Source organism: Schistocerca nitens, chromosome 8, assembly GCF_023898315.1.
Source record: "Schistocerca nitens isolate TAMUIC-IGC-003100 chromosome 8, iqSchNite1.1, whole genome shotgun sequence".
Lineage (NCBI taxonomy): Eukaryota > Metazoa > Arthropoda > Insecta > Orthoptera > Acrididae > Schistocerca > Schistocerca nitens.
In genome coordinates, this window is record NC_064621.1 from 380,866,874 (window position 1) to 380,879,408 (window position 12,535).

Sequence of the window (12,535 nt, forward strand, 5' to 3'; positions counted from 1 at the left end):
GAGAGAGTGGAAAATGAGAAAGTACGGAAAAAATTGGAGACCAAAGACAATTAGTGACTGCAATAAGAAGAAGATGAGAAATTGAATTGGACATTTGTTAAGAATGAAGGAGGGGCGCATGAAAACAGAGGGTCATGTGGAAGAGGAGGTGAGAGAGGAAGAGAAGGATTATGTGTTGGATGAGAGCACACACGGTAGCATTAAGAAGGAAGCAAAGGGTCACTGCAAGTGGAGACGCAAAGAATGTGCTAATACAGCAGAAAACTGATGATGACGGTTTAAGTACCTACTAAGTCGTTCCATGACCCCATTGTTAATTTGTACTAACTGCATTTCTGTAAGTTGGTTATTATTATTTTAGTCTTATTATAATTAATAATAGTGTCTATCGATATACAAGCTTGTAACGGTCCTAAGTTGTTGCAGTTTAGTTGCACTAGAAGGAACAGCACAATGTCATCAGCAAACGAAGCGCCTGAACAAACTGCTTAGTCTGTCGAAAGCGAAGAGAGCTGCAATGTTTTACGGTCGTTACTGCCCACTTACGAGCAGTAAACGCAGCATGATTCATTGTTTTGCCCCTTTATTGAGACGTGACCCTGACTTTGAGAGCAGCTATAGCGACACGCGTGGTAAAATAGCCCCCTTGACGACTTTGTTACGAGCCGAGGGCGCCCACTGCCATTAGTCGACCTTCAGAGTGTACGCTAGCGCTACGCCGCGCTGCGGCCCATAACGGAACTAGCAGCAGCACGCTGGCCGCTGATGGCTGCGATCTCGTCTGCGCTGATGGCTTTCCCCGGCCAGTGCACCTCCGGCGCTCTGCCGAGTCGAGTGTACGCCGCTCCTCTGCGGTACTTCTAACTTCACCGGCATTTGCGTCTTCTGCCCCATGGAGCTAATACTCTTCGTGGGAGCGGCCGCGGTTGTGGGCCTGGCCGCACTGGCGCTGTACCGGAGGTGGACTTTCTGCAGGGCCGTCGACAAGATTCCCGGCCCTCTGGCGTTCCCGCTGATAGGGACTACGTACATAGCGTTCCTCGTCGAAAGGCAAGGTACTGTACCGACAATGAAAATTCTTGTATACAAACCCTATATTCACACGGTTAACCTTTGGTTACTGGTCACAACTGAGTGCCAGATAAGAGTTCGAACCTCAGCATCTGCTATTACAGGCAGATTTGACGAATATAAATGTACGAAGTTTAGGACTAGGAGCTGCGCCGCGTTGCTTATGCTTTGCATAGAAGACATTGATGCTGGTCCGATGTCTGGACTCACATATTTTTAAAACTAGATTACTAAATCCACGTAAAATTTACGATTGCAAGGGGTATACGATGGGATATTTTGTTTATTGTATCCATATTGGATCTTGTGAACTCCGCGGCCGTTAATGATAGTTGGTGATTGCCGTAACCAGCCACAAATACATTTTTTCATTACATAGATGTTTTGGTTAAAGCATGTCGTGTGCCCCACACTGCACAAGAATATTTGAGTGATTAGAGCCACTTTATCAGTTGTTTTATTAATAAATACGCTGAAGTGTAAAATAATTGTCTTTATTCACATATGTATGTAAATGAACACACACACATAATTATTTATATATATATATATATATATATATATATATATATATATATATTAAACAACTGATAAAGTGGCACTACATACTCAAATATTTTTGTGCAGTCTGGAGCAGACAACATGCTGTTAACCAAAAACATCTATGTAACGAAAAATAATAGCCATCTGAAAATGGGTATGGTAGCCCAAAACCAGTTATGGCAATAAAATAAAACATTCAAAGAGTATTTGTGGCTGGTTGTGTCACTCACCAACTAGGATATTTTGCACTAAATTTGGGATGTAACGTACGAGGGCAGTTCAATAAGTAATGCAACACATTTTTTTTCTGAAACAGGGGTTGTTTTATTCAGCATTGAAATACACCAGGTTATTCCCCAATCTTTTAGCTACACAACACTATTTTTCAACGTAATCTCCATTCAATGCTACGGCCTTACGCCACCTTGAAATGAGGGCCTGTATGCCTGCACGGTACCATTCCACTGGTCGACGTCGGAGCCAACGTCGTACTGCATCAATAACTTCTTCATCATCCGCGTAGTGCGTCCCACGGATTGCGTCCTTCATTGGGCCAAACATATGGAAATCCGACGGTGCGAGATCGGGGCTGTAGGGTGCATGAGGAAGAACAGTCCACTGAAGTTTTGTGAGCTCCTCTCGGGTGCGAAGACTTGTGTGAGGTCTTGCGTTGTCATGAAGAAGGAGAAGTTCGTTCTGATTTTTGTGCCTATGAACACGCTGAAGTCGTTTCTTCAATTTCTGAAGAGTAGCACAATACACTTCAGAGTTGATCGTTTGACCATGGGGAAGGACATCGAACAGAATAACCCCTTCAGCGTCCCAGAAGACTGTAACCGTGACTTTACCGGCTGAGGGTATGGCTTTAAACTTTTTCTTGGTAGGGGAGTGGGTGTGGCGCCACTCCATTGATTGCCGTTTTGTTTCAGGTTCGAAGTGATGAACCCATGTTTCATCGCCTGTAACAATCTTTGACAAGAAATTGTCACCCTCAGCCTCATGACGAGCAAGCAATTCCGCACAGATGGTTCTCCTTTGCTCTTTATGGTGTTCGGTTACACAACGAGGGACCCAGCGGGAACAAACCTTTGAACATCCCAACTGGTGAACAATTGTGACAGCACTACCAACAGAGATGTCAAGTTGAGCACTGAGTTGTTTGATGGTGATCCGTCGATCATCTCGAACGAGTGTGTTCGCACGCTCCGCCATTGCAGGAGTCACAGCTGTGCACGGCCGGCCCGCACGCGGGAGATCAGACAGTCTCGCTTGACCTTGCGGCGATGATGACACACGCTTTGCCCAACGACTCACCGTACTTTTGTCCACTGCCAGATCACCGTAGACATTCTGCAAGCGCCTATGAATATCTGGTTTTCCGCCAAAAGAAACTCGATCACAGCCCGTTGTTTGCAACGCACATCCGTTACAGACGCCATTTTAACAGCTCCGTACAGCGCTGCCACCTGTCGGAAGTCAATGAAACTATACGAGACGAAACGGGAATGTTTGAAAATATTCCACAAGAAATTTCCGGTTTTTTCAACCAAAATTGGCCGAGAAAAAAAATGTGTTGCATTACTTATTGAACTGCCCTCGTACATTGGGCATCTAATAGCGGTAACTAACTAATGCACAATCTATAAACTATGGCTTCCACTGAACAAACTATGGAGTAGTGAACATTACGATGGTTTAGTAGCAATTTAACGTTTTTCCCTCTTAAGTGTTCTAGGGTTAATCTATGGGGTATTAGGCCTATGTAGATACAAACGAAAGAGGCGAGTATATGACGATGAAATAAGCAAATAATTGTAACAAACATAGGTCCGAAAACCAATGGTTTCCAAACTGCCTTCGTTTGATTTTATCAACATTCTGGATATTCAGTACTGGTAAATAGCATTTCGACAACATATGTATTTTTGTCTTGGATCCCCAATGCCATGGCCACCCAGGTCCACCGACTTGAACGCGTTGGCTATTTTGTGTGAGGACATTTAAAAGGATGATTCTGGCAACATATTAGGCACGGTTATCATTTCATGGGGAACCCGTCTCGGATTTTTGACTTGTACAGGGATCGATAAGAGCACGTGCTGAGGCCTGCCTGCGCTCGTATTTATTCCCAGAATGATTTTTCACTCTGCAGCGGAGTGAGCGCTGACATGAACCTTTCTGGTAGATTAAAACTGTGTGCCAGGACCAGGCCTGGACTTGAAGCTGGGACCTTTGCCTTTTGCGGACAAGTGCTCTACCGGTTTAGCTACCCAAGCTGTGATGGTGAGTCGAGATTTGTGAATGGATATCTACTCGATGGAGCACTTGCCCGCGTAAAGAGAAATTTCCATGTTCGGCGGCCGGTATGGCACAGTTTTCATCTGCTAGGGAGTCTTATGTAAGCGTTTTTCCTCAAGCATAGATCTGTAATTTGGATCTTCGGAGACTGTTAGAAGGTGTTGGGGTACTCAGTGGTAATATGTGGTGTTAGGAAAACCATTGGTTTTCGGATCTGTATTTATAGCGTGTATTACTTCTCAAGTCAACGACCATTTTTCTCAACAGTTACTCATCGCACAGTATGGATCAGGTATCGTTAGAAAGGTTTTTGAGCGGGTTCTGACACTGGATACCGGTTTTGCGCTGAAACGTACTATTTGTGGAAAATTTTAACATTACAAATATTTAACTATCATAGGAAAAACGGCATTGTGGATTCCCAGGTTCAGACCTATATTTTACGAAGCTGACTTATTAATTTCTAATAACGGGCTGTCTTTTCATATTATCTTACTACAAATACCATTTTATTTGTTTTAAAGTACTCGTTTGTATATAGCACTGTCACAAATAATAACCGTGGCCGACTTTTCTAAGCGAATATACTTCCAGAAATGACAAATATGTTTGTCACTGTCTCCTTGATTTGTGATTACCTGTTGTTACGACGGCCTATCGTGCTTACTGTCACTGAAGATGTTTGTCGATTCAAAGTCGTAGGTTATGTTGTCCTACTGATAGTCCCTCATGCCTGCCCGTCGTAGAAGTTGGGACAAACATTTTGTATACAATACACATTTTTGGACACTTGCAAATGTATATACAAGGAGGTATCATAAATTCTTGATTATTTCACGTCGTTCGGTTCATTTTTTAAAAAATATTTTCTCTTCATTCCAACGACAACACTTGTTCATTATTTAAATGTACAAAAGTGCTTAACTTTCGCACGGGTCCCCTGGCTAGGATTATTTGCTTGTTTCATTGCCCTCTGTTCGTCTTTCCGTTTGAGCCTATAGTAGTACACATCCCATACAATGAAAGTTCGTTCCACTCTTTACCTAACATCTCCGTTGAATCTCCGTGAATCTCCTTAAGAAAATACAGAAAATGAATTGAAAAGTATGCACTTGGTGTAGTGAATGATAACTCTGTTTATGCGTCCTACAAGGTAACGCCCGTACCAAAGAAATCCGATAATTCGATGCTAAGCTTCTTCTAAGACATTTGTGGAACTTGTTGTTTTAAATATTTACCGGCAATACTAAGGAACAGAAAAAGATAAATTTGGTAACACTGAATTTAAACAGTATGAACTCTTTTCCGAAGGTAGAAGGATCGTTCAAAAGTTTCGGTTTGAGGGCTTTGCTGCAGTGTATATAAAACATAGCGCGACTCTGATGCGGGTGTACAAGCACCGACATGTGAGCAAGGGATTAGTGTAGCATTCGTGTCTTTCCGACGTACATGCGGTATATAAGGAAAGCGAATTGTGGCAACATTATTATCAAATGCATCCAAACAGGATCAACGTGCTGTTATTCTTTTCTTGGCGGCGGAAGAATTCATCTACAACTACATGGATACTCTGCAAATCACATTTAAGTTCCTGGCAGTTATATCATCGAACCACCTTCACAATAATTCCCTGTTATTCCAATATCGTATAGCGCGCTGAAAAAACGAATACCTATATCTCTCGGTGCGAGCTCTGATTTCCCATATTTTATTATGGTGATCGTTTGTCCCTGTGTAGGTCGGCATCAACAATATATTTTCGCATTCGGCGGAGAAAGCTAGTGATTGAAATTTAGTCAGATTCCGTCGCAATGAAAAACGCTTTTTTTTTAATGATGTTCACCCAAAATCTGTATCATTTCAGTGACACACTCTCCCCTATTTCGCGATAGTACAAAACGTGCTGACCTTCTTTGAACTTTCTCGATATGTATGGAGCAGCATGTCTGTCGAAAACATCCGTTGTGAACTGGTGCGTCAATTTCAGCAGTGGTCGCGATTCGACACAAGACGCCGCTCGATCTTGGAGGCCAGCCTCAGTCATTACGGAAAACAAAAAGCTGGTGGTCGATGATGAGATTTGGCCGGACCGGCGCATAACTATTCGTGCGCTAGCTGACAATCTCGACGTCAGCCTGCGTAGTGTGCATCACACACCGTCCAGTAGAAGTTGGGCTACCTTAAAGTCCGCAGCCAGTGGACACACCGGGCTTCGAACGGCGAACAAAAAGCAAACCGGATCCGGATGGCTCTTTTCCTGAAGCACCTGATTCGTTTAAATGTTGAAGGCAACACGTTTCCTAAGCGCATTGTTACAGACGACGAAAGGTATGGCACCACTGGGAACTGGATTAGAAATTGTCGACGATGCAGTGGTCTCATCCATCGTCCCCTCGTCCCAAGAAGTTCAAAAGCCAGTCATCTGCTGGAATGGTGATGCTCACCCTGGTCTTTGATTACCAGGGCTCATTGCTTATTGATTTCAGCGTACCTGTGTCTCCATTTCTTGGGAACGATACTGCGCAACGCCTGAGAAATTACGGCGTGCAATTAAGGCGAAACGTCTGGTAAAACTGCGACAAGGTGTGCTGTTGCTTCATTACAACGCACGTCTCCATATCACAAATGTCGTAACGCAGAAATTGCGCCAGCTTAAGTGGGGGAGTCACTCGAGCAGGCGTCTTATAGTCCTGATCTCTCCGTGCGATTATCACGCCTTCGGTCCCTTGAAGGTCGACGATTCCTGTCGGACCAATATGTGCAACAGGCATTTACGGACCTCTTCACGCAGCACGACAGCGTGTTTTATCAAACGGGTATCTTCAGCCTGGTGCGTCGGTGGCATGATTGTCAAAACTCAAGTTTTTGCCTCATTAGCACAGCGATTCTGCGCTGTACGACCTTCGAGGGGGAACTTTTTGAGGGGTCCGCGAGCTATGCCAGAGGGGTCCTCAAGATACTATTAGAATAAAAAATATATTAAATATATTTCGTATTATAACAGATTTTTAGTTTTGGCAGCTTCCTGCATGAGCAGAGCTTTAGCGAACGCTAACTTCTGCGTCTGGCGTCTTCCTAGAGCCAAATGGAACTAGCACACTAGCGCAAAACTAGAATTAGACAGATGCAAATAGTTCTGCTGTATGCCGTTAGACTACGCGCGCTGCCTCTTTGCAGCTGACAACTAACAGTCACTTTACACAGAAACTCGCATTTCAGACGACAGTCGGCCAGTGCTTTCACAGACCGTATTGTTTACATATTCAATATTCTGTATTAAAACAGTAATGAATGTAAAGCGTTGTTTTTTGGGGAAGCTACAGTTCGCGTAGTTAAAAATGGACCGTTTGTTAAAAAGTGGTTCGAGAAAGGCTTACAGATGAAGAGGAAGATAATGCATTTGTTATACTAAACACTCAGATTTGAAGACAAAGATTTTGAACAATAATCAAAAATATAGCAATAACAATGATGGCTAAATTGAAAAAGTTTTAAGCTCAATATTTTTTCAATGATGAATATGTCAATGTTTTTTTCTAAGTACCAAAAATAGAAAACGTATAAAAAGACTCTTAATTTGGCTTTTTATGTACTTGATACTGTGATATGACAAGGGACCAATCATGCTCGATGAGGGGGCCTCGAGAAAATTTTGTTGGGAACCCCTGCTGTAGAGTATAGCACTGAACGGAAGTAAGTCAGTTCAGACAAGAATAGAAGCATTCGGAATGAGGTGCTACAGAGACACTGCAGAGGATTAGATATGTAACTGGAATTGTACTACTTAAAGAATATAAATTGCATTTTATAAGTAACAAAAATTAGCTACTCATGTAACTTCTGCACTTTTATGTAACCATAGCAATTACTTTTGACAAAATTTCTGTTTACATACACAAAAATTTATATAAGTGTTATTATTTTCTGCTTAATAGAAGGTTTATCATGATCAAACGCAAGAACTTCCTGCTATTACTGATCAATGTGAAAGTTGTTTACGGATAACATAAACATGTTTTAGTGAAGTTCGAAAAAGTACTGAAGCGATGTTTGATATATTTTTGTTATTTTTTTTATTTTACCTGTTTTCCCCACTCAGTTCCTAGATGGATCACCGATTCCGGTTTTCAGGGGAACCTAGTATGACACTGATCGCATTCGGAAAGATGCGATCGTAATGAGCTTAACGCCCAACAGGTATGCAACACACCCAATTTACAGGTAAAACAGATTCGATCTTCCTTAACTGACCAAAGCTACTGGGAAAACTAGCGCATACTACGCTTACTTACGGTAGTCTATGGAAGCCTACAATAATATTACAACTCTATGCGTAACTAACGAAGAGGTACTGAATTGAATAGGGGAGAAAAGGAATCTACAGCATAACACGGCTGAAACAAGGGCCCAGTTGATAGAACACGTTCTGAGGTATCATGGAATTAATCAATATTAAGCAGCAGCAGCATCCAGACATGGAGAAACTAATAACGTCTTGGAATTGTCAGTCGGTAATGGAGGGAAGTGAGCGGAGAGGTGAAAATTTTAGGGAGATATCAACGAATGACAACAGAAGAGCGGTTTAGTTGAACGTTGGTTACAGTAGTTGTGCAGAAGAGGCTTGAATATGATAGCCTAGCAGGAACAGTTGCATCAAACCTGTTCCAGCGATAGAGGTTTTACTTAGTCGTCCTTTTTTGTGCTTCCACAATCCGCTATTCGAACTTAAGCAAGTATATGGGTACCTAGTCAGAGTTGTTGACTTTTCCAGCTGTGTATCTCATTTCCATTTGCTCACGGTAACTGCTGCTGATAACATGAATGCCGTTTTTAACTCTTTGCCCTCAAGTTTGCATTCAGTACTGCCCCGTTCTGTCTAGGGTCTTGGTTCCCGGGCAGTGTTAGTTGTGCGTTAACGCTGACACATAAGTCCTGTGGACGGATTTAATGATGAACAGGTGGCCGATGTGCACCCCATGTGTGGATCCACTGAATGCAGTGGAAGTGTGGCATAACGACGCCACTGTTCTCGCAGCAACGGCAGCCACATCACAGTTCTGTCTGAGGGGTGTTTCATTACTCTGTGATGAATGCTGTACGTTCTGGTCATTTCATTTTATAGGCTTCTTCACTGTTATGAAAGTACGGGATAATTAAAAAAAGGAATAGATTTCAGTTGTTTATTACAAGGAAACTATGAAAGATAGCAATACATTGCGCATTTCACTCCATAGAGGAATGTTCAAAGTTTTGTGTTCGTACAGGTATTATACTGCACACATAACATGGGCACCATGAGTTGCTCGAGAAACATCGAAACGGCAGTCCATTTCATTCCACACACGAACCAACAGGTACCTGTTTACTGAATCGACAGTTTCAACAATTCAGGTCTTGAAGAGAAGTTGCCACAGGTGGGACAAGGATTCTGTCTTTTATGTACAACCACAGAAAAAGATAGCAATGTATGACTTCTGGTGACCTGGGAGAACAAAACCAATGAACAAGATCTTGTTATCCATCTCTTCCAGTCTAAAGTTGTGGGATGTTGGTGTTAAGATAACGCTGCACCTAAAGGTGGAAGCGAGGCGGGGCGCCGTCATGCTTAAAAATGAAATCATTGGAATCTTCGCGAAGTTGAGGAAACAACCAGTTTTGCAGCATGACCAGGTATGACATTCCTGTCGCAGTTTCTTCCGAAAAAAAGAAAGGTCTGTAAACTTTGTGAACAGAAACACCATAAACACGGTCAGTATCGGTGAGTCTCTTCCACGCTCGACGACGACACCAGGATTTTGTAACCCCCAAATTCTTACATTATGACAGTTTACTTTACCCGATAGATGAAACGTCGATTCGTCCGTGAAGATGAGTCGTTCGGAGAAAGTGCCCTTTGCCGTATCCTCTACAACTGAAATGCAAAATTCGTACCTTCTGTTGTGGTCGCCGTACGCATTTGCTACAGTAACTACAAGGCTTCGTGTCAATGCATCTCTAATAAGCTCAACATTTTCATCAAATGTGGGTGGCCGATCAATGCTCTTCCCTTCGCATATGCAACCAACTTCCAAGAACTTTGTATGCCAGTCATAAATGAACGTCTGCGAAGGTGGATTCTCGCTATATCGTCGGCAGAATGCACGTCGCACTTGAACAATGGATTGAATTCGCGCAGATTCCAACACACAAACTGATTGGTAATGTAATCGCCAAGTTGCTACAAACAAACAAGAAGCGCATCTGTGTCGGAGCTTCGAATCTTCCTCTACCCAGCGGCATATGCAATGTGTTTCTTTGATAGTTTGTCTGTAGTAAACAATTGAAACTTGTTATTTCTTTTTGAATCACTCCACATTTTCACAGAGACAGAAATGATTGCCCTAAAATACCGAATAAACCATAATTACATTTTACTCTGCCCCCAGAGACCACGGATCCCTTGTACCAAAATACTTCGAAGTTATCTTCGAACAACCTCTGAAAGTTTGTTGGTGGAGTTGGTTCACCCTGTATAAATCATGACCCACGTGAGGATGCGGTCTCCTCCAGTCACAACATTTAACAGAAACATGTACTCATTGTGAGTTAAGCAGAACAGAATGTTGTGATGGCTCCCAAACTCTCCACTCTGGACGAGGAAGACAGAAGTAATGCAGGCTAATGGGATGGATAAAATTCAGAAACTCGTAAAAGAATTTGCAACTAGAGTCTTCGGCCAACAGAATTAACTTCCAGGTGTCTAGGTAACGCCTGCGTAACTCGTCTACATATATTGCACAACCGTAAGTTACCAAGATACCTATTCGAGGAATCTCAGTAAGGAATTGTACAAACAAAAATTCAAACACTGTGAGAGAAAAACCAACAACAGTCAAAACAAACGAATATATACGCAACGCCAAAAAATTATTATTGTAGTGTAATGAATGGTCTCGGAAACTGACATACGGTCGGGAGGGCGGTGTGCTGACCACATGCCCCTCCATATGCGCATCCACTGACGCCTATGAGCTGAGGATGACACGGCGGCCGTTCAGTACCGTTGGGCCTTCATAGCCTGTTCGGGAGGAGTTGTTTTTGTGTAATGAAACCTCGGGAATACATTTATCTAGGTAACATATTTATGTCATTAACATTTCTAGTACACACCTCCCGGTGTCTCCAGGTCTCTTCCACATATACAATCTTCTTTTACGATTCTTAAACCAAATGTCAGCGATGATTGAATTATGCTCCTTGCAAAATTCTACCAGGCGGCTTCCTCTTTCATTCCATTCCCCCAGCCCATATACACCAGCAATTTTTCCTTCTTTTCCTTTTCCTACTATTTAATTCCAGTCCCCCATCACAATCCAATTTTTGTCTCCTTTAACAATCTGAATAATTTGTTTTATCACATCATACATTCTTCAATCTCTTTGTCATCTGCGGAGCTAGTTGGCATATAAACTTGTACTATTGTGGTAGGCGTGGACTTCGTGTCTATCTTATTTAGGGTGGGGGGGGGGGTGGGCGGGGGGAGAGCGGGTTAATGTAATCGCGAGATTAAAAACATTGCAAATGTGAAATTGGGTACTGCAACTATCTCATTCATAGTAGCTTATCCGCGTTCCTAATTTTTTTATTCGTTATTAAACCCACTGATCCATTACCGTGATTTGATTTTGTATTTATAACCCTGTATTCACCTCACCAGAAGTCTTGTTCGTCCTGCCACTGAACTTCACTAATTCCCACTATATCTAACTTTAACCTATCAATTTTCCCTTCTAATTTTGTAATCTACCTGCCGTATTAAGGGATCTGACATTCCACGCTCCCTTCCGTAGAACGCCAGTTTTGTTTCTCCTGGTAACGACATCCTCCTGAGTAGTCCCCGCCCGGAGATCCAAATGGAGGACTATTTCACCTCCGGAATATTTTACCCAAGAGGACATCATCATCATTTAACCATGCAGTAGAGCTCCATGCTCTCGGGAAAAATTACGGCTGTAGTTTCTCCTTGCTTTCAGCTTTTCACAGTACCGACACAGCAAGGCTGTTTTGGTTGCTGTTACAAGGCCATATCAGTCAATCATCCAGAGTGTTGTCCCTGCAACTACTGAAAAGGCTGCTGCACCTCTTCAGGAACCACACGTTTGTCTGGCCTCTCAACAGACGCCCCACTGTTGTGGTTGCACCTACGGTGCGGCCATCTGTACCGCTGAGGCACGCAAGCCATCTCACCGACGGCAAGGTCCATGGCTCGTGGGGGAGGGGGGGGGGCGGGGAGGGAGGGCAGGTTAATGTAATCGCGAGATTAAAAACATTGCAAATGTGAAATTGGGTACATTAATTACCGGTGTAACTGCAAGAATGTTGAATACAAACGTGCATGCACTGTGTTGTACGGATGCCGGCTGTCAGTTTGTGGTATGGATTTCAATGCCTCTTGCACTTAGTAGGTCATTACAGGGACGGTAAATTCTGTTTGTGGATGAGGCTGGATTTTTCGTCCGATGATGTCTCATATGTACTCGATTGGCGACAGATCTGGTGACCAAGCAGGGCAAGGCGATTTGTCGACACTCTGCAGAGCATGTTGGGTTGCAACAGCGGTATGTGGGCGAGGATTATCCTGTTG

At 43.0% G+C, this 12,535-nt stretch overlaps 1 protein-coding gene across 1 annotated transcript in view; it reads left to right on the forward strand.

The window, feature by feature from the left end:
- Positions 1–796: 796 nt before the first annotated feature.
- Positions 797–12,535, forward strand: part of LOC126198783 (cytochrome P450 4C1-like) — a 94,349-nt gene continuing 82,610 nt past the window's right edge. The window contains exon 1 of the mRNA XM_049935349.1: positions 797–1,055. Within this exon, the coding sequence (XP_049791306.1) occupies positions 893–1,055 (163 nt within the window). The 5' untranslated portion in view covers positions 797–892. The remainder of the gene's footprint in view (positions 1,056–12,535) is intronic.